The 27,538-nt window shown below is 43.3% G+C and overlaps 2 protein-coding genes and 1 pseudogene across 3 annotated transcripts; 2 read left to right on the top strand and 1 right to left on the bottom strand.

Moving 5' to 3' along the window:
• The first annotated feature begins 4,390 nt into the window (after window positions 1–4,390).
• Window positions 4,391–9,617, top strand: LOC100341883 (ribosomal protein S6 kinase alpha-6). The gene is given in 4 exon segments (XM_089328726.1): window positions 4,391–5,110; window positions 5,112–5,680; window positions 6,330–6,938; window positions 7,706–9,617. Coding segments are annotated over 4 exon segments (2,523 nt in total). The 5' UTR covers window positions 4,391–4,435; the 3' UTR covers window positions 8,376–9,617.
• On the bottom strand, window positions 5,740–7,757 carry LOC138849089 (elongation factor 1-alpha 1 pseudogene; annotated as a pseudogene). Its single transcript, XR_016231808.1, has one exon. The product of XR_016231808.1 is annotated as an elongation factor 1-alpha 1 pseudogene (transcript).
• Window positions 9,618–20,012: 10,395 nt separating the features above from the next.
• OR6V1 (olfactory receptor family 6 subfamily V member 1) lies at window positions 20,013–21,605 on the top strand. The gene is given in 6 exon segments (XM_008258117.4): window positions 20,013–20,237; window positions 20,798–21,040; window positions 21,043–21,231; window positions 21,234–21,266; window positions 21,269–21,301; window positions 21,304–21,605. Coding segments are annotated over 6 exon segments (987 nt in total). The 5' UTR covers window positions 20,013–20,050.
• Window positions 21,606–27,538: the final 5,933 nt, after the last annotated feature.

The following is a 27,538-nucleotide window of genomic DNA, read 5'->3' as shown; positions in this document are numbered from 1 at the left end:
ATAAATAGGGGCACAGGAGCCATGAGAGAAAGTTGTGGAATCTGGGAGGTGGAGAAGAAAAGGAGATACAGAAAAAAATAAAGTTAATTAGTGAGTTCCAAGATGGCTGAATAGGGAAAAGACATGCTGCTTTTGACCAAGAAGTGGAGGAAGTGCATTCCCAAGGAGGAGTTGGAGAGAAGACTGCAGTGGAAATTCTACAGAAGGAAGAAGGATGCCATGGAGCAGTGTGGACGGTGCAGACACACAGCAGGGAGCGGGGACATCACACACGACTCCCAAAGCTGGGGGCTGGGGGAAATGCCAGCATTTGAGATGAGGTGAGAGCAGGCAGTGGCAGCCATGCCAACTGGTGATATTGCCTGAGAGAGTAACTTGTGGACCACACTGACTTTGAGTCCGGTCTGGAGCCCTAGCTGGTACCTACCCAATCCAGTAAAAGAAAAGCATGTTTGTTTCTCTCCATTCCTCCATCCCATAAAGGCAATCAGCAACTAGTAGGGAGAAAGTGCCATCTTGACACCAGAAGGTGCTGCAGTGGCTCTCATTGATGTATGTGGCCAGGGGATTTTATCAGGGGGAAAAATCCACGTTCCACACTGACTCTGAGTCTGACTGGGAGGGTTGACAATGGGCTGGACACCCACACAGGACTTTGAGGTGTCCCATCCTGTCAACATATCACAGACTTCAGGGATCAAACTGCCAAGGTGGAGCACCCATAGGCAGCTGGCTCTGGGAATGCCTCTGCTCTCTCTGTGGATGGGGCAGGCTAACAGTGCAGAGCAGGTGTTGTGTATCCTGTGACTTTTGGAGATTTGTGTGCTGTGACTGTTGGGATCCTGTGACTGCAAGTGTAGCTGGGTCTCTGGGCAAACACTGTGTCTATTGTTAGAGGTTCAGAGATCACTGATGACATGGGGTGTGTCATTGCAGAAGGTTTCATATTCACACTGAAGACTACATAGATCCTTGGCAGTTCATGTGGGAGCACAGTTGGGGGATGTGCCCACTGTGGGCTAACCTTGGTCACTGATCCCCTTGGAAAGGAGGAAAGAGGTTCTGATTATTCCAAGAAGTCTGATCATGCCCTCTCCTGCTGATAATAGAGACCTACCATGCTCAACTTTGGTGTCACCGGGATTGTCTTCTCATACTTGTGCATTAACTAGAGTTCCCTGGTACCACCCAGCACATGCTTCTGGGGATTAACTGAAAGAGAAGACACTCCACCAAGCCACAGAGGCATAGTTCAAAGAAAAAGGCCATCAGAGGAAAAAAACCAACAAGTATGTCCACAAATGCCTAAAAGTAAATGCAGAAATACAAGAAACAAGAAGGAAGACAACATGACAGCCACAAAGGAAAAGGACAACACTTCAATATTAGGATGTGAAGACAGAGATTGATGAAATTCCTAAAAAGGAATTCAAAAGGAAGATCATAGGATTACTCAGAACCAATGAGAAGCAAAATCATGAGTCAAAGAAATTCATACATGACACAGTTGAAAAATTTTCCTGTGAGATAAAGATTTTGAAAAGAAATCAAACTGAAATATAAGAAATGAAGAACTCAATATATCAAATAAAATATACAGTGGAAAGTCATAACAACAGACTTGATGAGAGAGAAGAAACAATATTCAAGCAAGAAGACAAAACTTTGGAAACATCACAATCAGACCAAAAAGCAGCAGAAATCAGAACAATTAAAAACAGTGTTTGAGATTTATGGGATACTATCAAACAACCCAACACAAGGGTCTTAGGAGTTCCTGAAGGAGTGGAAGGAATGAGGTAGACTAAAGCCTTTAAGTGAAATAATTACAGAAAAGTCCCCTAATTTGGAGAAAGACAGGGACTTCCAAATACAGGAAGTACACAGAACTCCTAATACACATGACCAGTAAAGATTTTCACCATGACACATTGTAGTCAAACACTCCACAGTAAAACATAAAGAAAAGATTCTAAAATCTGCCTGAGATAAATGCCAGATTACCCTCAGAGGATCTGAAACTAGACTCACAGCTGATTTCTCATCACAAATCCTATAGGCTAGGAGAGAATGGAGAGACACAGCACAAGTCTTAAAAGAAAAAAAAATCCGTCAACCCAGCATAGTGTACCCTACAAAGCTGACATTTATGAATTAAAGTGAAATAAAGACCTTCCATAACAAACAAATTGAAAGAATCTGTCTCCACTAGCCCAGCTTTTCAAATGATGCTTAAGGATACACTATACACAGAAACACAAAAAATATAGCCAACATGAAAGAACGTGAATGCAGAAAATCTCCTAGTAAAAGTATAAAGGAAACCCAAAGCAAACAGTAGGAATGTTTACAGAAAAATAGCAGGGCCAGGTTGTTACTTATCAATAGTAACCTTGAATGTAAATGGCCTAAATTCTCCAATGAAGAGATACAAACTGTTTGAATCACTGAAAAGAAAAACAAGACCCCTCTATTTGCTGCCTGTAAGAAGCACACCTCACCAAAAAAGACACACTCAGACTAAAGCGAAAGGATGGAAAAAGATATTCCATGTTAACAGAAAGCAGAAATGAGAGGAGTAACCATCCTAATATTGGGGAAAAAATAGACTTTAACACAAAAACTGTTAAAGAGACAAAGAAGGGCATTATGTAATGATTAAGGAATGAATTCAACAGGAATATGTGATTATAAAATATATATATGCATCCAAAGCCACGGCACCTAGCTATTTAAAACAAATGTTAAGGGGACGGTGCTGTGGTGTAGTGGGTAAAGCTGCCGCCTGCAGTGTCAGCATCCTATATGGACGCCAGTTCAAGACCTGGCTGCTCTAATTTTGATACAGCTCTCTGCTACGGCCTTGGAAAGCAGTGGAAGAAGGCTCGAGTCCTTGGGCCCCCGCACCTGTGTGGGAGACCTGGAAGAAGTTCCTGGCTCCTGGCTTCGGAGCACAGCTTCAACTGTTGCTGCTATCTGGGGAGTGAACCAGCAGATGGAAGACCTCTCCTTCACCCTCTCCCTCCCTCCCTCCCTCTTTCCCTGCCTTCCACCCTCCCTCCCTCCCTCTCTCTCTCTGCCTCTGCCTCTCTGTAATTCTGCCTTTCAAATAAATAAATATTAAAAAAAAGAACAAGAAGAGAAATGTAGGGTCATTCAATCTTAGAAAATGGCAAAAAGAGAGACAGATGGAGACAGATAAGAAAAAATCAGACCTGGAGAACTTAATGAATGTAGGATCCTTGCAGTCAAGGCTGGCAATGATTTCAAAAATGGATATTTGTAGCCTGAAATATCACAGATAACAACAAAATGAGAAATGATCACAAAAGGTAAAAAATGAAGAATGTGAAAGGTACCTACCCAGTTCCTTGGCACAGAGAAATAGTTCAATAAAGAGCAGCTATTATTTAATCCAAAGACTATTAAATTTGGCAGCAAGGAAGCGTTTACCACTGTCAATTGTCTCTGCCTCTGCCTCTCTATAACTCTGCCTTTCAAATAAATAAATAAATCTTTTTTAAAAAATAAAACAAATGTTAACAGATCTAAAGAGAGATGTAGACTGCAATACAATAATAATGTGAGACTTCAACACCCACATTCAGCAAAGGACAAATCAACTAGACAGAAAATCAACAAAGAAACCACAGAGCTAATCAACATTCTGAGTCAAATGAATCTGATTGATATCTACAGAGCATTTCATTCCACAGTCTAAGAATACACTTTCTTTTCATCAGTGCATGGAGCCTTCTCTAGGATAGACCATATGCTAGGCCACAAAAAAGTCCCAACAAATTTTTAAAAATTGAAATCCTATCATGTATCAATTCTGACCACATGGAAAGAAGCTGGAAATTAACACTTAAGAGTCTCAAGAAAACAGCAGAATCACGGAGACTGAAAAATATCCTACTGAATGAACAGTGGGTCACTGGATAAATCAAAATGGAGATAAAAAAGATTCCTGGAGACTCTTCACCCGCCTCCCCCGCCCAGCACGCCCCCTCCCCTCCTTCCCACCCCCCACCACGCGGTCCCCCCCGCATCCACCCCGCCCCTCTTTCCCACCCTCCCTTCACCCCCAGCTGGGGAATCTCTGTTGACGTTCGGGTGACACCGCTGTGCCGCCGCCACCGTGGGGGGTTCCAGGCTCCGCACAGGTAAATGGTGTTAAAATGGTTGATGAGCTAATGGAAGAGGGAGAAGCAGATTCTTGCCAGGATGAAGATGTTAAAGAAATCCCTATTACTCATCACGTTAAAAAAGGATATGAGAAAGCAGATCCTGCACAGTTTGAGCTGCTCAAGGTGCTTGGTCAGGGATCATTTGGAAAGGAAAGAAGAAAGCAGAGATTGCATGAAGTATAGGATATAGATAGGTTTTTCTTGTTAGAAAGAAGACTGGTCCTGATGCTGGGCAGCTCTATGCAATGAAGGTGTTAAAAAAGGCTTCTTTAAAAGTTCGAGACAGAGTTCGGACAAAGATGGAAAGAAATATACTTGTGGAAGTAAATCATCCATTTATTGTCAAATTGCACTATGCCTTTCAGACTGAAGGGAAGCTGTATTTAATACTGGATTTTCTCAGGGGAGGAGATGTCTTCACAAGATTATCCAAAGAAGTTCTGTTTACAGAGGAAGATGTGAAATTCTACCTTGCTGAATTGGCCCTTGCTTTGGATCATCTGCATCGATTAGGGATTGTATATAGAGACCTGAAGCCAGAAAACATTTTGCTTGATGAAATAGGACATATCAAGCTAACAGATTTTGGACTCAGCAAAGAGTCAGTAGATCAAGAAAAGAAGGCTTACTCATTTTGTGGTACAGTATAGTATATGGCTCCTGAAGTAGTAAATAGGAGAGGCCATTCCCAGAGTGCTGATTGGTGGTCATATGGTGTACTTATGTTTGAAATGCTTACTGGTACTCTGCCATTTCAAGGTAAAGACAGAAACGAGACCATGAATATGATATTAAAAGCAAAACTTGGAATGCCTCAGTTTCTTAGTGCTGAAGCACAGAGTCTTCTAAGGATGCTATTCAAAAGGAATCCAGCAAATAGATTGGGATCAGAAGGAGTTGAAGAAATAAAAAGACACCTTTTTTTTTGCAAATATTGACTGGAATAAATTATATAAAAGAGAAGTTCAACCTCCTTTCAAACCTGCTTCTGGAAAACCAGATGATACTTTTTGTGCAAAAACACCTAAAGATTCTCCTGGTTTACCAGCCAGTGCAAATGCTCATCAACTCTTCAAAGGATTCAGCTTTGTTGCAACGTCTATTGCAGAAGAATATAAAATAACTCCTATCACAAGTGCAAATGTATTACCAATTGTTCAGATAAATGGAAATGCTGCACAATTTGGTGAAGTGTATGAATTGAAAGAGGATATTGGTGTTGGCTCCTATTCCGTTTGCAAGCGATGTGTACATAAAACTACCAACATGGAATTTGCAGTGAAGATCATTGACAAAAGTAAACGAGACCCATCAGAAGAAATTGAGATTCTGATGCACTATGGACAGCATCCAAACATTATTACTTTAAAGGATGTCTTTGATGATGTTAGATACATATACCTTGTTACAGATTTGATGAAAGGAGGAGAACTCCTGGATCGTATTCTCAAACAAGAAAGTTTCTCAGAACAGGAAGCTAGTGATGTACTGTATGTAATAACTAAGACAGTTGACTATCTTCATTGTCAAGGAGTTGTTCATCGTGATCTTTTTTTTTTTTAATGATTCTAACAAATTTACTTGTAGCTACACAATTTTATATGCAACATTTCATCCCTTAAGATTACAGAATTTTGCTTTCTAAACTAAATTACATGTCAACAGTTCTAACCAGCAGGGCTAACAGCCCTCCATAGCTTAAAACAAGCAACAGGTGGGAAAAAATCCCTAATCCATGGAGTTTTAAAATTCCAGCCAATTCTAATTAGAAAAACCTGGAACACATTTGACAGGTCCAGTGTTGACCACAAGAAGACACAGGTTTCTCATTAAACTTTGTTTTAATGGGTCTCAAAATTCTGTGACAGATTTTTGGTCAAGTTGTTTCCATTAAAAAGTACTGATTTTAAAAACTAATAACTTAAAACTGCCACGCACAAAAAAAATGGTCCACAAAACATTCTCCTTTCCTTCTGAAGGTTTTACGATGCATTGTTATCATTAACCAGTCTTTTACTATTAAACTTAAATGGCCAATTGAGACAAACAGTTCTGAGACCGTTCTTCCACCACTGATTAAGACTGGGGTGGCAGGTATTAGGGGTAATATTCATTTAGCCTTCTGAGCTTTCTGGGCAGACTTGGTGACCTTGCCAGCTCCAGCAGCCTTCTTGTCCACTGCTTTGATCACACCCACAGCAACCGTCTGTCTCATATCACGGACAGCGAAACGACCCAGAGGAGGATAGTCAGAGAAGCTCTCAACACACATGGGCTTGCCGGGAACCATATCAACAATGGCAGCATCACCAGATTTCAAGAATTTAGGGCCATCTTCCAACTTCTTTCCAGAACGACGATCAATGTTTTCCTTCAGCTCAGCAAACTTGCAAGCAATGTGAGCTGTGTGACAATCCAGTACAGGGGCATACCCAGCACTGATCTGACCTGGATGGTTCAGGATGATCACCTGAGCAGTGAAGCCAGCTGCTTCCATTGGTGGGTCATTTTTGCTGTCACCAGCAACGTTGCCACGACGAACATCTTTGACAGACACGTTCTTGACATTGAAGCCCACATTGTCCCCAGGAAGAGCTTCACTCAAAGCTTCATGGTGCATTTCGACGGACTTGACTTCAGTTGTGACATTGACTGGAGCAAAAGTTACCACCATGCCAGGTTTGAGAACACCAGTCTCCACTCGGCCCACAGGGACAGTGCCAATACCACCAATTTTGTAGACATCCTGTAGGGGCAGACGCAGAGGCTTGTCAGTTGGTCTAGTTGGTGGAAGGATGCAGTCCAGGGCTTCAAGCAGTGTGGTTCCACTGGCATTGCCATCTTTGCGGGTGACTTTCCATCCCTTGAACCACGGCATATTAGCACTTGGCTCCAGCATGTTGTCACCGTTCCAACCAGAAATTGGCACAAATGCTACTGTGTCAGGGTTGTAGCCAATTTTCTTAATGTAGGTGCTGACTTCCTTAACGATTTCCTCGTATCTCTTCTGGCTGTAGGGTGGCTCAGTGGAATCCATCTTGTTAACACCAACAATTAGCTGTTTCACACCCAGCGTGTAAGCCAGAAGGGCATGCTCACGGGTCTGCCCGTTCTTGGAGATACCAGCTTCAAATTCCCCGACACCAGCAGCAACAATCAGGACGGCACAGTCAGCCTGAGATGTGCCTGTAATCATGTTTTTGATGAAGTCTCTGTGTCCTGGGGCATCAATGATAGTCACGTAATACTTGCTGGTCTCAAATTTCCACAGGGAGATGTCGATGGTGATACCACGCTCACGCTCGGCTTTCAGTTTATCCAAGACCCAGGCATACTTGAAGGAGCCCTTTCCCATCTCGGCAGCCTCCTTCTCAAATTTTTCAATGGTTCTTTTGTCGATGCCACCACATTTGTAGATCAGATGGCCAGTGGTGGTGGACTTGCCCGAATCTACGTGGCCAATGACGACGATGTTGATGTGAGTCTTTTCCTTTCCCATTTTGGCTTTGATTTAGCGGTGGTTTTCACGACACCTGTGTTCTGGTGGCAAACCCGTTGCAAAAAAGCCATCGTGATCTTAAACCTAGTAATATTTTATACATGGATGAATCAGCCAATGCAGATTCAATTAGGATCTGTGATTTTGGGTTTGCAAAACAACTTCGAGGAGAAAATGGACTTCTCTTAACTCCATGCTACACTGCAAACTTTGTAGCACCTGAGGTTCTTATGCAACAGGGATATGATGCTGCTTGTGATATTTGGAGTTTAGGAGTCCTTTTTTACACGATGTTGGCTGGCTACACTCCATTTGCTAATGGCCCCAATGATACTCCTGAAGAGATACTACTGCGTATAGGCAATGGAAAGTTCTCCTTGAGTGGTGGAAACTGGGATGGTATTTCAGATGGAGCAAAGGATTTGCTTTCCCATATGCTTCATGTGGACCCTCATCAACGGTACACTACTGAGCAAATATTAAAGCACTCATGGATAACTCACAGTGATAAGTTGCGGAATGATCAGCCAAAGAGAAGTGATGCATCACATGCTGTTAAGGGAGCAGTGGTTGCCACATTTTCTGCCCTGACTCACAAGACCTTTCAACCAGTTCTTGAGCCTGTTGCTGCTTCAAGCTTAGCTCAGAGACGGAGCATGAAAAAGCGAACATCAACTGGCCTGTAAGGTTGGTAGTGTTCCTCGGCCAAAACTGATTGAAGAGAAAATTAATTGTGTGGCTTTTTGCCTAATCTTATATCAAAGGCATTGTTTTCTGCTACATTACTTGACTATTTTAAAAATTCCCCTGTTAGGAGGAGTGATATTTTAAAAAATATATATACAGGTCCACAATATTCATACTGTGTTATTTTACAGTAGTGTTCAAATATTTATTTAAATCTACAGTTGGTGTCCAAAAAGTCCTAACAACTTCTCTACTAAACTACTAAAATTAGTAGTTAGCACACTAACTACTAAAATTCCTTTCAAATAAAGTTACTATAATAATTTTTCTGTTTTCATAAAATCATGGTTTGGGGAATCATTACCAACCATCACGATACATATATAATAGTATAATGCCAAGCAATGTCAGTATTTTTTAATATCAGATTCTGAAGGATAGCCTTTTTTAAAAAAAGAAAAACAAATTTAAAATTATTATCGAAGCTTGTTATTGTGTACAACCAAAGGATTCCATTCATTTGATTTTGTGAAGTTACTAAATGTAGACATAGTAGTTTGGTGGTAGAACAGAATACAGTTGTGATAATATATGAATTTCTGATATGGTTGGTGCCAACATTTTTACAGAAGAATCAAATCATGGATAATATGTGCAGAAAGACCTGTATATTATCCATAAATGGCCTCATCTAGAAATAAAGATTTCCATAATGCTTTTGTACATTTTACATCTAATGGAATTGTAGTACAAGTAAAGAATTTTTTAGCCAATATTATATTGGTGTTGTAATCTTCTAAATAGGTCATAGTTAAGCCTTTGAAAATGAATTACATGGTGTTGACACTGTCTTGGTGTTACGTAAACTGACTTTCAAGTTAACCAATTGGATTTAATCATCATTTGTCTCCCTTTATAAATGAGCTACACTGTTGTTTTTCTGACTTCCATGTGTTTTGAACTACAGTGTAGTATATTAATCTACCTTGAATCCTATGGTAATATAGTTGGAATTTTACTGTAGTGGACTTGTGTGCTTGGCACACATGATATAATGTAATGTATTTCATTAAACTTTAGACAATGCTACATAATAGTTATACTTCAAGAAGATAAAATGCCGTTTTAAATAGGAAGTAATATTACTGATCTACATAAAATTTGAACACATTTAAAAATCATATTTATTTTAAAAGATCTGGCCAAACTGGTCTTATTATTAAATTTATGATTCAGAACCACTATGTAGTATGTATTGATTTTCTAAATGATGAAAGAATTGTTTTGTGTTGTTGAACAAAATGCCATTACTACTACTACTACTACTGACAGAAAGAATTCATGAATGTAAACTGGAGGATATCACAATTTTGTTTAGTGAATATAAGTGAACTACTTGTGAGTGCTAGGTGTACTGTTTGCTGTGTATTTTATTTTGTTTAGTTCAGAGAGAGAGTTGATTACTGAGTATACAATTTAGGCTAAGAGACTTGTAACTTTGGTATTTAATAAAAGAAGCTATACATAAAAAAAAAGATTCCTGGAAATGAATGAAGATGACAATACAACATATCAAAACTTATGGATACAGCAAAACAGTGTTAAGAGGAAAGTTTATGGCAACTAGTGCCTAAATCAAGAAATTGGAAAGCCATCAAATAATAGAGCTATCAGTATACCTCAAGGACTTACAAAAATAACAACATACCAAACACAAAAGTAGTAGGAGGAAAGAAATAATTAAAATTAGAGAAGAAATAAACAAAACTGAAACAAACCAAAAAAAAATAAAAAAGATCAATGAAATGAAGAGCTGTTTTTTTTAAACAAACAAAACTGATACAGGGTTGGCCCAGCTTGTATAAAAAAAAAAAAGAGGGAGATGACCCAAATCTATAGAATCAGAAATGAAAAAGGAGATGAACAACTGATACCACAGAAGTAAAAAGAATCATCTGGACTTAGTACAAACAGCTATATGCCAACAAATTGGAAAAGCCAGAAGAGATGGATAGGTTTCTGGACACATACAATCTACCAAAATTTAATCAGGAAGACATAGAAAACTTAAACAGACTAATAACCAAGACAGAAATGAATTAGTAATAAAGATCCTCCCAACAAAGAAAAGCCCAAGACTGGATGGCTTCACTGCTGAAATCTACTGTACTTTAAAGAACTAATTCCAATTCTTTTCAAGCTATTCAAAACAACTGAAAGGGAATGAAAGCTCCCAAACGCCTTATATGTGGCCAGCACCACCTTAATTCCAAAATCAGAAAAAGATACAACAGAGAAAGGAAGCTAAAGAGCAAAATCACTGATAAACATAGATACAAAAATCCTCAAAAAATACTAGGTAATGGAATCCAGCAACACATCAGAAAATCATTCATCCAGACCAAGTGAGATTTATCCCTGGTATTCAGGGATGGTTCGATATACACAAATCAATAAATGTAACACATGATATTAACAAACTGAAGAATAAAAACATATGATTATCTCAATAGATGCAGAGAAAGCATTTAATAAAATATATCTTTCCATGATAAAACTCTTAAGCAAACTGGGTATATATGGAACATTCTTCAACACAAACTAGAAAAAATATGACAATCCCACTGCCAGCACATATTTAATGGGGAAAAGAAGGAAACTTTTTTACTAAGATTCAGAACCAGAAAAGGGTACCCACTTTCACCACTGCAGTTCAGTATAGTCCTGGAAGCTTTAACTAGAGCCATTAGGCAATAAAGAGTAATCAATGAGATACAAATTGGAAAGGGGGAAGTAAAATTATCTCTCTTTGCAGATGATATGATTTTATTTTTTTACTTTTATTTAATGAATATAAATTTCCAAAGTACAGCTTATAGATTACAATGGCTTTCCCCCCCATAACTTCCCTCCCACCCACAACCCTCCTCTCTCCCACTCCCTCTCCCCTTCCATTCACAAGATAATATGATTTTATATATAGGGGAACCAAAAGACTCCACTAAAAGACTACTGAAACTCATTAGAGAATTTGGCAGAGTCACAGGTATAAAATTAACACACAAAAATCAATCCCATTCACAATAGCTACAAAAAAATTTAAATACCTTAGAATGAATTTAACCGAGGACAAGAGATTTCTATGATGAAAATTATAATACATTAAAGACAGATATAGAAGAAGAAACAAAAAGTGGAAAAATTTCCATATTCATGGGTTGGAAGAATTAATATCATCAAAATGTCCATACTAGTGAAAGCAATTTACAGATTCAGTGCTATCCCAATCAAAATACCAAGGACATTATTCTCAGATCTAGAAAAAACGATGCTAAAAATCATATGGAAACAAGAGAGATCCTGAATAGCTAAAGCAATCTTAAACAACAAAAACAAAGCCAGAGGCATCACAATACCAGATTTCAAGACATAATGGAGGGCAATTATACTCAAAACAGCCTGGTACTGGCACAGAAACAGACATGCAGACCAATGGAACAGAACAGAAACCCCAGACATCAATCTACACATCAATAACCAACTGATCTCTGACAATCAAGCTAAACCCCTGGAGAAAGGATAGTCTCCTTCAACAAATGGTGCTGGAAAAATCGGATCTCTGTATCAGAATATGAAACATGACTCCTACCCTACATCCTATATAAAAATCGGCTCAAAATGGATGAGGGATCTCAATCTACAATCTGATACCATAAAATTATTAGAAAACATTTGGGAAACTCTGAAAGACATTGGCATAGTTAAAAACTTCTTGGAAAAGACTTCAGAAGCACAGGCCATCAAGGCAAAATAGACGAATGGGATTACAACAAGCTAAGAAGCTTTTGCACTGCAAAAGAAGCACTCAACAAAGTGAAGGGGCAACCAACAGAATTGTAGAAAATATCTGAAAGCTATGCAACTGACAGAGGATTAATATCCAGGATCTATAAAGACCTCAAGAAACTTAACAACAACAAAACCAAACAATCCAGTTAATAAATGGGTAAAGGAATTGAACAGGTATTTTTCAAAAAAGGAAATTCAATGATCATAGACACATGAAAAAAATTCTCAGGATTACCAACCATCAGAGAAATGACAGTTTAAAAAATGAGGTTTGACATCACCCCAGTTCATACAAAAATCAACGAACAATAAATGCTGGTGATGATGTGGTGAGAAAGGTACCTATTGTAAACTGATGCAGCCATTGTGCAAGACAGTATGGAGATATCACAGAAATTTGAAAACAGATCTACCAAATGACCCAGTAATACTGCTGCTGGGAATTTACCCAAAAGAAAATGAAGTCAGCATATGAAAGAATCATCTGTACCCCTCTGTTTATTGGAGTTAAATTCAAAATAGCTAAGTTATGTAAACTACCCAGAAGTGCATCAACAGATGAATGATAAAAAAAAAAAATGTGGTATATATACACTATGGAATACTACTCAGCCATAAAAATGAAATCCTGTCTTTTGCAACAAAATGGATACAACTAGAAACCATTATACTCAGTGAAGTATAAGTCAGTCCCAAAAAGACAAATACCATATGTCTTCTCTGATGTGTAGTAACTGGTAGAGTATAAAAAATTGTAATATTTTTGAGCAAAATTGACATTTTGAGATTCGACAATTGTTTACACATCTTTTCTCTATGGTTGAGGAACAGTGTTGTAATTTTTTTCTTGTAACTATTTACTTAGTGTAGGCTTAAACTTATGGGTATAAAATAAACCAAAAGTAGATCACTGTAAAAAAATGAAAAGAACATATTAGAAAGGAAAAATGAGGGATGGTGGGAGTGTGGGCAGGAGGGAGGGTAGAATGAAAAGTATCTCTATGCTCCTAAGTCTGTATGTATTATATACATGAAATTTGTTTGCCTTAAAAAAAATTGTAATTTAAAAAATAAAATAAAAAAGAAGGGGCCGGTGCTGTGGTGAACCAGGTTAACGCCCTGGCCTGAAGGCCAGCATCCTATATGGGTGCCAGTTCGGGCCAGTCCCAGCTGCTACACTTCTGATCCAGCTCTCTGCTATGGCCTGGAAAAGCAGTAAAGGATGACCCAGGTCCTTGGGCCCCTGCACCCGCCTGGGAGACCCAGAGGAAGCTTCTGACTCCTGGCTTTGGATCAGCGCAACTCGAGCCATTGTGGCCAACTGGGGAGTGAACCATCAGATGGAAGACCTCTCTCTCTCTCTCTCTCTCTCTCTCTCTCTCTCTCTTTCTGCCTTTCCTCTCTCTGTGTAACTCTTTCAAATAAATAATCTTTAAAAAATAAAAATAAAAAATAAAAGGAGATATAAATACAAAGTAGACAGAGAAGCAAGTGTCAGCAAGAAGATAAAAACAAGGGTCAAAGTGGGAGGAAGACGGCAGGTGACAGGGACAATGGGATGGAAGAATATGCAGAGTCTTTACAGAAGGACTGAAGGGATGGGCTGAGGGCTGGATCCTCATCCACCTAATAACTTCCAGCTCTTCCTCGTCAGCTCCAGACAGTGCCTCACACACCAGTGCCCCAGTATTAGGAAGATGTCTCCCTCTGGGTTAGTGCAGTTGGTAAGAATGAACCTTGAGAATCAACTGTCTCTCTGTGCACAAAATAGGTGTCCTTCCACCAAACTGATATAGCGCCTGACTGGAGTCCATGGCTGAGATAGAGTTACAGGCAGGTTGTCAGCCTCCATGCATCCCCTTCAGTCACTCAGCACCTGTGTGCAGTACAGAGTCACACAACTGTACTCAGTGGTTTGGACTCAATCCCTATCCCCATCCACACACCACATCAACCCTCAGGAAAATTCCATTTCCTCTCTTCTTTCAGCCTACAGCCTACAGTTATCATCATGTGAGAGAATGTCTTCCCATAATCAGTCTGAACCTTCAGCAGGCTTATATTCTCCAGTATAAACAGGCAGCCACTCTATTCCCTAATTTGTTAGCAAGTCAGGGCTGAGGGGGTGAACTCCCATTCTCATTCTACCAGCAGTGAAAATCTAGAGATGTGCTGGCAGACAGTTGGCGATTAGGGGCAGACAAACAAGACGGTATCAGGAGACAGAGCAGTAATATGGAGGTTCAGGACCCAGAAGACATCCTGAAGACAAAGTTTCCCTGCTGCAAGTAAAAAGATAACGTAGAGGAACCTAGAGTCAGTCATTCAGTCCTTACTCATCTCCTTCCTTCATCAATAACAAAAAGACAACAAGTGGAGTAGTCACTTAATCTGATCACAGATACTTCTGCTCCTACCACCAAACACATTCATCTTCTCTCTCCAACCTTTACCCACCATATTGCCCTTGTGCCTCTTCAACTTGGTTGTATGGGAAAACATGAATAAAAACACAGATGCTTTGCAGTAACAACAGAAACAAGATTCAGTGCCGCACATCCGAGAAGAGTGCACCAGAGAATTATCTGTATCTACGGCCAGGCACAGTATAATGAGATTGAGTCTGAGAGTGTAATCAAAAATGTCAAGGGACCCCAGCAAATGATAGGGCGGAAACAGAGCAAAGATACCACTCTCTTCTTTCTCTCCTAGAAACGCACATTTAGAGCAGATTATGGTGTAATCTCATACCCTCTGGGAACACGCACATCTCCTTCCTCGAGATTCTGCCTCACTTTAAGCATTTTATTCCTGTAGATTTTCAAAAACACAATAATTGCATTACAAAATAGCTACAACAGGAAGTATCTTAGACTATCAGTAACTGACAAGTGTGTGTGTGTGTGTGTGTGTGTGTGTCTTTCTCACTTCTAAGGAAATGGCTTTATACTATTTGACCATGAAAATAAAAGACTTTTAACTTACACTTTTGTTAATAATTTCTAGATTATTTTAGCATCCATGATGAGGATTGCACCTAAAACTGATTTAAGTCAGAGCTAGTTGACAACAAAAATCGACAACCATGGTCCACAACACCCCAAAGGAATTCTTTGACTTTGTTATCCCAGAGCATGAAGGTGAAGAAGTTCAGGAAAGGGACCCTTGGGGCTGGTACTGTGACAGAGTGGGTTAAGCCTCTGCCAACAGCAGAAGCATCCCATAAGAGTGACGGCTTCAGTTCCAGCCACGCTGCTTCTGAGCCAGCTCCCTGCTAATGCACCTGAGCAGGCAGTGAAGATGGCCCAAGTCCTCAGGCCTCTGCCATCCATATGAGGGACTTGGATGGAGCTCCAGGCTCCTAGCTTTGGCCTGCCCTAGTGCCATTTGGGGCATGAGCGGATGGATGAAAGATCTCTCTCGCTCACTCTCTTGCTCTGGCTCTGTCACTTTCTCTCCCTTTCAAATAAACATTCTTTAAAAGGAGGCTTCCATGAAAATCAACAAGGAAACCTTCTTGTACCCAGCTGCCTGTGTCAGCCTGAGTTTCACACATCAGGACAAGCAGCTACTGCATCTGATCATAATGCAGGTGAAGTTGATTAGAGGCGGAGGGGCAGTGGAGATTACGTTGTCTTTATAGAGTCGATAATTGTGATTAAATAAGCAATAATACTGAAAGCATCCATTAAGAAAAGGACGAACTGAGTTGGGGGTTGTGGTATAGCAGGTTAAACTGCCACTTGGGATGCACCCATTCCATATCAGAGAGCCTGGGACTGAGTACCACCTCAGATTCTGATCAAGCTTCCGGCTAATGGACACCCTGGGAGGCAGCAGGTACTGGCTCAAGTACTTGGATTCCTGTCACCCACATGGGAGACCTGGATGGAATTCCAGGCTCCTGGCTTTGGTCTGACCCTGACTGTTGTGGGCATTTGGGGAGTGAACCAGTGAATGGAAGATCTTTCTCTGTCTCTCATTCTCTTTCTCTTTCGTTACCATGCCTTTCAAATAAAGAAAATCATTAGAAAGAAATAAGAAACAGAGGAAAAGCCAGAGAGAAAAAGAGAATTGACGTTGCTCCACAGATCCCTAATCTCAAAGGGAATGGGGACAGATTCAGGATTATGCTCCCAGATTATGGAAGGAGCCTCATGCTATGGTCATTTAACAGAGTCAATATTATACATTCTTGATGAACAGAGTTATTAATGAATCTGGCATGAATCTGACTAGCAAGTTGGTTCACCAGACACCACAGTCATTTTGAGAGGCTGAATAATGGCCACTCAAAAGTGCCAGTACCCTAACTGCTGGAATATGCAAACATGTTGCTTATGTAGCAAAAGAGCTTTGCAGATGTGATTGAATTAAGGCACTTCTGGTGTGGCGGTTATATTGGATTATCCAGGTGTGTGGAACCCAACTGTACGGATTCACAGAAGTGGAGAAACTTTACCAGAAAGCTTCCTCTAAATTCAGGTAAAGGAGTGTGTGATGGCAGAGGCATGGTCAGAGAGGTTCAACGTTGCTTTCCTTGAAGATGGAGAAAGGGAGCCATGGGCCAAGGAATGTAGGCTACCCCTAGAAGCCAGAATAAGCAAGGAGGCTCCAGAAAGAAAGACCACCCTGAAAACACACACTGAGGCCCGTGTCAGCCTTCTGACCTGCAGTGTATCAGATGGTAATGCTGCATTGCTGAAGCCACCTGTTGTGTGGTAATTTGCTACAGAAGCAATAGAAAACGCAGACAGTCATAAAGGACCACAAACCTGAAGCCTGTAGTCCTGTGTTTCCATCCTCAAGACACCCTGCCGCCGGTTCAGTTTTTCCCAGCCTCCCCATCTGCCTGCCTGGCCCCGTTTGCCATGCTCTCCTTTCCGCATCACCCGCCATTTCTATCCTTAATGACCTAACTTCTTTGCTATCAGAAGTGCAGATCTGAAAGCTCAGTTCTAGGATCAGGTCCTGCACAAAGGTTACTTGGCCAACTTCTTAAATTCAGGGCTCATTCATGCTATCATCACTGTTTGATATCTACAATCACTTCCGTTTGTAGATGAGGGTGGGATTACGCTGGTGTCATCTGGGAAGGTTGAAGGTCTCGGAGAGGAAGGGCTGTGACTCAGCACTTCCTGGGAGGCCTGACCCTTGGAATGGGCCTTGCAGTATCCCATTCGTCTTTATTCCCAGGTATGTGTCTTTTCACAGCAATTGGAGGCAAGCCCTTTAGTGTGGCCGGGTCCTGAAAGGTGTATCAGGGACTCTGCCTCCAAGAGGTAGAGATTTCTCTTAAGCTTACTGTTTAGACACTTTGGATAACCCAGACAACAAGGTGTTGTGGTTTAGGGCCTCTCTTGTCTGCTCCCCAGATCCTGAAACCCTAGATCTACAAGGGCCACAAAAATCTCCAGATGAAAACAAGGTATCCAGCCCTAGCCACGTGTCCATTCTGCCGGCATTCTATCCTAGCTGGGAAACTGCTTTCTTGATTTTCATGATCTCATATTCCTACCCTTCCAGGAGGAAGGAAATGGCCAGGCGGAGGCCCTGATGCCAGGCCAGTGAGTGACGTGGTTGTATACAGTTCTCCACCCCTTGTTTCATTCAGATATTTTCTGAAATGTTAACTCCTCAGGAGAGAAAACCTCTCATTAGCCTAAAGAGCAACACCAGGGGCCAGCACTGTGGTGTAGCCATAAAGCCACTGCCTGCAGTGTTGGCATCGTAGATGGGTGCCGGTTTGGGTACCAGCTGCTCCACTTCCGATCAAGCTCTCTGCTATGGCCTGGGAAAGCAGTGAGGACGGCCCAAGTGGGAGACCCAGAGGAAGCTCCTGGCTCTTGGCTTTGAATTGGCACAGCTCTGGCCATTGCAGCCAATTGGAGAGTGAACCAGCAGATAGAAGACCCCCCCAACCTCCTCTCTGTAACTCTGACTTTAAAATAAATAATTTTTTTACAGGCAGAGTGGACAGTGAGAGAGAGAGACAGAGAGAGAGAGGTCTTCCTTTTGCCGTTGGTTCACCCTCCAATGGCTGCTGTGGCCGGCGCGCTGCGGCCAGCGCACCGCGCCTATCCAAAGGCAGGAGCCAGGAGCCAGGTGCTTCTCCTGGTCTCCCATGGGGTGCAGGGCCCAAGCACTTGGGCCATCCTCCACTGCACTCCTGGGCCACAGCAGAGAGCTGGCCTGGAAGAGGGGCAACCGGGACAGAATCCGGTGCCCCGACTGGGACTAGAACCCGGTGTGCCAGCGCCGCTAGGCGGAGGATTAGCCTATTGAGCTGCGGCACTGGCCAAATAATTTTTTTAAAAAAAGAAATAACAGTACTCTAAGTTTCACATTATTAAAAAAAAAAAGGCAACACCAGCATATCCATAGTCCCCAGAGGACTCCTTGCCTTTCTGTCATTCCCATGGAGGATGCTCTATGGGGTCTAAGTTTCATATCCGGTACAAGCTCAGCTCTAATCATCACCATGAAACCAAAGGCTTGGAGACATGGAGCAGAGAGAACCAAGGACACTGATCCTCAGGAGAGAAGAGGCAAAGCAGTGCCTTCTCCCTCTGGTGTCCTGAAGGATTCTGCTTAAATCTCCCAGCTCCACACCACTATTGCTGCCCCAGCCCTTACAGTGAGACAGAATATGCCTTGAATTAGGAGATCAGCACGAGGACTGAAAATGTTTAAACTGTAGAGTCAGCCGGCTGGCAGTGCACAAAACTGCCACCCCAGCCAGCTGCAAAGCAATAACCAAAGGCAACGAACTGCATGCTTCCCACCTTGTGTCACAGGCAGGGATCTCGGGGTGTGAACATCTAAACAGCAGCAGCTCCCCAGGAAGGCACTGCATAGAGCCTGAGGTGAGTGGCTTCAGTGTGTGTGTCTCGGGTATTCGTGGAGCCCAGGACTTATGTGTGTACTGGGCTTGCAGTCTGGCAGCACTGAACATGGATTTTAGAGCTGGGGCCAGAGAAAAGGCCAAGACAAATATGCAGTTTTACATTCAAATTCCTGACCATCGGTGTAGTAATACGTATGTTTTTTCTGCATTTGAAAAGTTTTCAACGATCCCTTTGGTGAACTGAAACTAAAAGGAGTTGCATGAAGCTGTAAAGATACACACACACACACACACACAGGCATTAAGGAAGTATAAATAAAGAACACTGGAGACTTACTGGCAGCAAGGACAGTAAGCGTCATGATAAATGGCAAGAATTACTTGTTGAGCACTAAGTCCCACATGTGTCCTAAATAGCCTGCCCATACCATCTTCACAGTACACTTAGGGGTTGAGTACTACCATTAACTTTATCTTGTGCCCAAGTAAACTGAGGCTCCCAGAAATTAAGTCACAGAAGGCAGCAGGGTGTTTTGGAGGTGGGGAGGGTCCTCAGAGACAGCCCAGAAAGATTTGCAGAGGCCTTCTAAGAGGCATCTTGGTGTAGCCTCTCTGGTCATGGCACAGACCAGAGCCCAGTACCAATGCACACGTGATAAACACTAATTCTCTTTTCATCTTGCCCATTCCCCCATCATTCCCTGTTTCCAACTGTCATGTTTTTGGTCTTCTTTAGTTCCGTTTATTTTTAGTTGTTGTTTCTTTCTTGTTTTCCTCCTAATTTTTGAGATTTGATACTGTGTTGCCTTTCATAACCACTTCCTCTCCGTTTTTCTCTCCCTTTATCAATAGCTTGCACCATCTCACATCTCTCCCTCAATCTGTCTGTCTATGACTTACATGTTCCCATTTTGTTCTCTGTTTATCACCAACTACGTACTTGCCTCTCTCTCCCTGTCCCATCTCTGTCCCTGTTTGATGGTCAACGGTTCTCTGTCTTTTCCTCTCCTGCTCTGTCTCTTGTTTCCTGTACCTGCAGGGACCCAGCCCTGGATCGTGGCAAATCTGAGCTACCCTTCTGAACTTGTCCTCTTGGGCTTCTCCTCCCTCGGTGAACTGTAGGTCCTTCTGTGTGGGCCCTATCTCCTTTCCTTCATGGGAAACTGTCGCTCCCCCTCTTTGTGGAGGAACGACACTAAACCCTGCCTAGGCTTCATATCCAAGTCACGGCACCATTATGTCGCTCCCAGTCTTCGTGGAGGAACGACACAGGACCCTGCGCTGTTCTTTCGTCTGCTCGGCCCTCCCCGGGTTTGCTGCTGGTTCTTCCCGGGTTTGCTGCTGGTTCTTCCCGGGTTGGCTACTGACCCTTCCACCTCCGTGGAAGGGTGGTTCCCCCTGCCACATTCCCCACTTCCGCGGGGGAGCGGCACACCGCCAGCCGGCTCTCTCGGGGGCTGCACAGGTGTTCCTCATAGATGTTCCTGGTGCATGTTGTCTCTCTCCTCCTTTATAGTCCTCTTCCACCAATCCCAACTCTGCTACCCACACGCCGAGTACGCTGCTCTCCTCCAATCAGGAGTAGGTCCTGCTGTTTATTGGTTGAACTGGAGGCAGCTGTGTAGAAGCTGTTTCTCCCTTCTCAGCGCCATATTGTGGGAGAGCAGATGCATAGAATAAGTCTTAATTCCAGTAACTTAGTCTAGTCCGAGTTGCTCCCCACAGGAAACACCATCATCATAGTCATGGTCATAGCTGACACCCACCTACACAAGCCCATATACTTCTTCCTGGGCAATTTTTCCTTGCTGGACGTCATAGTGACCATCATAGTGGTACCCTGGATGCTCTCAGACATGCTGGTCTCCAACAAAGCCACCTCCTTCACTGGCTGCAAGGTCGAGTTCCACTTCTACTTTTCCTTGAGTTCCACCTCCTTCTTCACCCTTGACCGCTTAGTGGCCATCTGCACTCACTTCGTTACAGCACTTTGATGAACTGGGCTGTGTGAGCTCAGCTGACGCGGGCTGCCTGGCCAACCCCTTTCCTAGCCATGGTCCTCACTGTTCTCTCGCGAGGATTTCTCAACTATTGCCATGGCCACATCATTAACCACTTCTGTGACAACACACCTCTGCTGCAGTTGTCCTGCTCAGACACTGCCTGCTGGAATTCTGGGACTTTCTGATGACCCTGGCTCCTTCCTGGTGCCCCTCATCTGTTGGGGCTACACATGACCGCTGTGCTGAGAATCCCCTCAGGCAGCAGCCCCCAGAAGGCTTTCTCCACATGTGCGTCTTAATTCACTCTGGTCTACATCAGCTACAGTGGCACTATCTCCCCATATGGCAGGCCTGGCAAGGCACACTCTGTGGATGTCAACAGGGTGGACACCTAGGTGATGGCCATCCTCGCCCCCTTCCTCAGTCCCTTCATCCTTACCTTCCACAATGAGGCGGTCAAGGTCGTGCTCCAGGGGTGGATGCAGAGACTGAAACGCCTTCACAAAGCACCAGGACCTGACCAGGCTTAGGCAGTTCTAGGAGGAGACAGTGTCCGGTGTGAGGGAGGACCACTGTTGAATGTATTGAGGATTTTTTCTCTGTGCCTCTGAGTGCTAATTGCAGTGAACCCTCAGTGCTATCCTGTCTGGCCCAAAACTGTGAAAGGCCACCATGGAAGTGCTCCCCATACCTCCTGGAAGCTGCAAGAACTCTGAAGGGAGCTCAGAACCTGAGGATCCAGCTGCAAGGATTCCCAGATATGGAAGAACATGGGCTCTGCACAGCACCACCATGCACGTATGTGTGTGTGCAGATGTGTGTGTCTTCAGGGTCTACTTCTCCACACGCACCCACTGCTCGGTGTGTGCACCATACATGTTTGGGACTACAGGGGACCAAGAGGAGGAACAGATATTACCAAAACAAAACAGTGGTTTTTAACATCTGTGGAGTTCGTGATGTTTCATGTGGTTACTCTCTCATTTCACCAGTACTGAGTGTACTTTATGCATTGGGCACTGTAACAAATGCAGGATAAAAAAGTAAAGAGGGCAGAGATGGTCCTTATCCTGCCATGTGACAGGAAGGAATAATAAAGAATATTCACCCACAGCAGGGAAAGGGCAACGGTGGATTCCCAGGAGTTTTATGAGCTCAGTTAGAACAGCATGGAGATTAGATGGGGGCCAAGGGTCACTTCAGAGGCCGCTGGGTAACACAATGGATGCAAGGCAGGCAGCCTGAGAATGCAATTCATCAGCTACTTCTAGGGGGGGAAATGGAAAAATGGACTTAAAATGAGGTAAGAACAAGTCATGCAGAGATTATGTGGGTACTAGGGAATAAACAATGACAGGGGTTTTTAAAAAGATAACTTGTCTCCTGCGTGATTAAACATTCGTTCGCCTGCAGGCTGGTCAGTGATAAACATAGTGAGCTCCTTTGTCCAATCACAATAGAAAATAGATTTTAACACACACACACACACACACACACACACACACACACACGTCTGTATGAGTGTATAAAATCCCTGAAAACCCATTCTGTCCCATATTTCCTTTGGAACAAAACATCACTTTCACTGCCCTTCCCTCCCCCCACAGTCTGAAATTTTAACAATCTTCCAGTGACTCTGACCTCAGAATAATGGTGTTCTCTTTCTTTTATCTAGTATTTTCCAAAACAGTCCCAATTTATTCTGCCACATCATTCTGTAAATATACTCTAACTTATCAAACTACATTGCCCAATTTGCTGTATATAAACTACAAGAAAGACTGTATTTCTAGCCCCACTTATTTGAAAGCAAAAAAAATACCACCACTAATTTATTGCAAGTGTCAAGCTTTTATAAAATCGACCATGAGGAAGTAAACAGGATAAGTAATTGTGGCTCACTTGGTGGATGTGTGGCTCATTTTACAGCCCATTGCTTCTCATGATGGACATTCCAGGTCACCTCAGGCCAGGCCCTTCCTTTCACATGGTGTACTCCTCTCCCAGGCTTTCTGAGAGCCCACTGCATTCTTGCCAAGACGGCCCTCATTCAAGTCAGAAGCTAGCTCTTGCTTCCCAGTTGCAGTTTCTAGTCCAGGATTTTGCTAGTCCTTTAATTACTTGGAAGAGAAATGACTCTGTTGTTTTCTTGTTGCAACAACTGAGTTTTTTCTTTAATTATTCTTTGCTTGCCATCTCAAAAACAGAATTTGAAGAGTACATGAAGGGATGTTTGATACATTAATTCTGCTGAGGCGGGCATTTGTCGCAGCAGTTGAGACACTGCTGGAGACACCCATTCCATACTGCAGCCCCTGGACTCAAGTCCCAGCTCTCCTTCTGGCTCAACTAATTAGGTCTCTGCCACCCACTGGGAGACTTGGATTGAGTTTCAAGCTCCTGGCATCAGCCTACCCCATCCCCAGATGTTGGAGGATTTGGGAAATGAGTCAGTCAGTGGGAGATCTCTTCTCTCTGTGTATGCTTCTTTCTTTATCTCTCTCTGTTTTTCAAATAAATAAATACAAATAAATAAAATTTTAGAAAGAATAATTCTATTCATAATACCTTCACACTTTCACATATACTTTACATCTGCCTTTACTCTCATAGTAATTCAATTATATGAATTCAATTCATCACCTATCAGGAGCAAAAAAACTCCTCTCAGCACTAGCCTTTAAAGGGAGAGAAAGGAACTGTATGGCTAATTCCAACACATTTGGATAAGGGGTTTTCCTGACTGTGAGAGTGTTACGAGAGCTTAGAAAGAAGATGCTGATTAATGGACTGTAGCCAAGTGGTATTTCTGACATATTTTAATGGGTATGGGAACCACAGCTGAAAGTAAAAATGAATTAGTAAAGAAATGGCAGAATAGGACCGGCGCTGTGGCTCAGCAGGTTGAAGCCCTGGCCTGATGTGCAGGCATCCCATATGGGTGCCAGTTCTAGTCTCTGCTGCTCCTCTTCCAATCCAGCTCTCTGCTACGGCCTACAAAAGCCTAGAAGATGGCCCAAGTCCTTGAGCCCCTGAACCCACGTGGGAGACCTGGAAGAATTTCCTGGCTCCTGGCCAGCGCCGTGGCTCACTAGGCTAATCCTCTGCCTGTGGCCCCGGTACTCCAGGTTCTAGTCCTGGTTGGGGCACTGGTTCTGTCCTGGTTGCCCTCTTCCAGTCCAGCTCTCTGTTGTGGCCCGGGAAGGCAGTGGAGGATGGCCCAAGTGCGTGGGCCCTGCACCTGCATGGGAGACCAGGAGGAAGCACCTGGCTCCTGGCTTTGGATCAGCGCAGCGCGCCGGCCGTAGCGACCATTTTGGGGGTGAACCAATGGAAGGAAGACCTCTCTCTGTCCCTCTCTCTCACTGTCTAACTCTGTCTGTCCAAAAAAAAAAAAAAAAAAAAAAGAAGAAGAAGAATTTCCTGGCTCCTGCCTTTGGATTGGTGCGGCTCCGGCCATTGCGGCCATCTGGGGAGTGAACCAGCAGATGGAAGACCTCTCTCTATAACTCTTTCAAATAAATAAAATAAATCTTTAAAAAAAGAAATGGCACGATGACATTACAGTGGTTACTCAAACTTCTTTTCCATATCCCTATCCTGGGAACCTCCTTCTGGATCAAAAGTTGGATTGATTAAATGTTGGAATCTTGGGGCTGGCGCCATGGTGTTCCTGGTAAAGCCGCCACCTGCAGTGCCAGCATCCCATATGGGTGCTGGTTCAAGTCCTGGCTGCTTCTCTTCCTATCCAGCTCTCTGCTAAGGCCTGGGAAAGCAGTAGAAGATGGCCCAAGTCCTTGGGCCCCTGCACCCAAGTGGGAAACCCAGAGGAAGCTCCTGGTTCCTGGCTTTGGAGCAGCACAGTTCCAGCCATTGCGGGAGTGAAGCAGCGGACAGAAGACCTATCTCTCTCTCTTTCTCTCTCTCTCTCTCTCTCTCTGCCTCTCTAACTCTGCCTTTCAAATAAAAAATTAAATTAAATAAAAATAAATAAATAAAGTTGGAATTCCAGAATCGGAAGCCATTCTGCTTTGCCTCCTCTATCAGCATGTGTACATCAACTTCCTCTCAGGTTCATGATCTTCTAACAATGTTTCTCCCAACCCGTTCCTAACAGTAATTGCACATTTAGTTTCCAACACTTGAAAGAAACACAGTGACAGAAAGCAACCACAGGCTCAATGTCATTTTGTGAGACTTATGTTCTATTTATCACAATGGCATCCACAAATACTTCAAAGGTGCTAAATAATAAATATACCAAATATTTTTTATTTTGAATGTTTTAGTCAGTTCATGTACAATATTAATTGTGTAGTGATTCACACAGTCCCTTTGCCACCATACCATATTTCAAGAGAGATGACAATCATTGATCTGCTCTGTCTATACGAGATCACTCGTTGTAGTTGTCTAAAGACAGTGGCGTCACCACTCAGAAGTGGCTTACCCTGGAAGACAATTTCTGGGTGGTGGGAAGGCAGGGCTGTTTAGAACACTGAAAACTAACACTAGTGTAGGGAGAACAGGGGCAGGATCTCACAACCAAAATGCCTAACCTACTCCAATATTCCTGCCCACCCACACTCCCTGTGTCCGGCATTCCAGCCCCAGGGATTCAGGGAAGCAGAGGCCCAGCACCAGGACACGGAGTTCTAAAGGCGAACACAAGACCCCACTGCCACGTGCAAATCCCAGCGGAAGCCCAACCCCACATTTATCTCTTCAAGTGGGAAGGATCAGAGATGAAAACATTAAGAGTATGGATGTTATTTTTCAAGATCTATTTATTTATTCGAGAGGCAGACTTACAGAGAAAGGGAGAGACAGAGGTCTTCCAACCATGGGACAAAGGTTACTTAGCTTCCATGACAGTAAATCAGATTCCCTCTTCTAATGCTCCTCATGCTGTGATTCTGGGGTGAGGACTTTCTTACTCTTCCTAACTGAAAGTTCCAACAGCATACTGCCGCATCACTGCTGTTCAAATATTACTGTCCCTCGAATCACCCAGGAATCCTATGAGAGCACAGATTCTGACTCCAGGGGCCCGAGAGTCTGCATTTCTGACACACTCCCAGGAGATCAGAAACTGACTGGTCAGGGTCTCTTGCTCAGGACATACCATGAACAGCAGAGCTAGACTGCTATAGCCTGTAGATGATGTGCAGAGAGGGAGAGCGGAAGTCGTCCCCCAGGGGATCTGTGTGCTCTCGGGAGGGAAGGGAACAGCTCTGCATACCTGAAGGAGATAACCGCTCCCACTCAGTCCTCCAGTTTTTCACAAGGTTTGCAAGGAGGACCAGTAATTAGTCCCTGGAGGGCGGAGGAAAGTTCGCAGGATGAAAAACGGGTTTTAGTCAGATCTGAATGCCCCAAGGGTTGATTCTGAGGCCAGAGTGCTGTTTAGGGCATTTGCCATTCTATGAGTCTGCTGTGTGTCCCGCTTCCCCCACAGGATCATTCTCTCCCTTTTAATTCTATCCTTCATTATTTGCAGACACTGGTCTTATTTGTAAGATCTATTCGACACTCACCTTATCTTTTTGATCAATTATGTACTTAAACTTATCACTTTTAACAAGTGAGATGGCATCGGTACATGCCTCGTTTAAGACTGAATTGGGGCAGGCGCCGTGACTCACTAGGCTAACCCTCCGCCTTGCGGCACCGGCACACCGGGTTCTAGTCCCGGTCAGGGCACCGGATTCTGTCCCGGTTGCCCCTCTTCCAGGCCAGCTCTCTGCTGTAGCCAGGGAGTGCAGTGGAGGATGGCTCAAGTCCTTGGGCCCTGCACCCCATGGGAGACCAGGATAAGTACCTGGCTCCTGCCATTGGATCAGCACGGTGCGCCGGCCACAGCGCACCGGCCGCGGCGGCCATTGGAGGGTGAACCAATGGCAAAGGAAGACCTTTCTCTCTGTCTCTCTCTCTCACTGTCCACTCTGCCTGTCAAAAAAAAAAAAAGACTGGATTGGAATCCCCTGGCACATTTCTTGCTCTACCATTGGAGGTGAGTCCGAGTGAGCATGTGCCGACCTGTATATCTCCTCCCTCTCTTATTCCCACTCTTATATTTAACAGAGATCCAAAGCCAAGACGCTGTGGCAAAAACAACCTGAATGAAAGATCTCAGTGAACAAGACCCCAGCAGAGACAATGGGCCATCAAAGAAGGTGGCACCTTTCTCTGAAGGGAGGAAGGAACCTCTACTGTGATATGGCCTTGACTAAACAAGTTCAGAGTTGGTGAACTCAAGGGGCTTCCATAGCCTGGACAGCTCATAGCAAGAGTCTCGGGTGATTACTGATGTCATAAATAAGAGTGCCAATTGTTAAATCAACAACGGGAGTGACTGTGCACATGCTCCTCATGTAGGATCTCTGGCCTTTAGGTGTTTCACTATGAGAGTTAACGATAACACTACTAGTCGAACAGTACTCTATATCTTGTGTGGTTGTAT

Source organism: Oryctolagus cuniculus, chromosome 3, assembly GCF_051225735.1.
Source record: "Oryctolagus cuniculus isolate XC-2025 breed Fujian yellow rabbit chromosome 3, ASM5122573v1, whole genome shotgun sequence".
In the NCBI taxonomy this organism is placed as follows: Eukaryota; Metazoa; Chordata; class Mammalia; order Lagomorpha; family Leporidae; genus Oryctolagus; species Oryctolagus cuniculus.
This window is presented reverse-complemented; position numbering and strand designations above follow the sequence as displayed.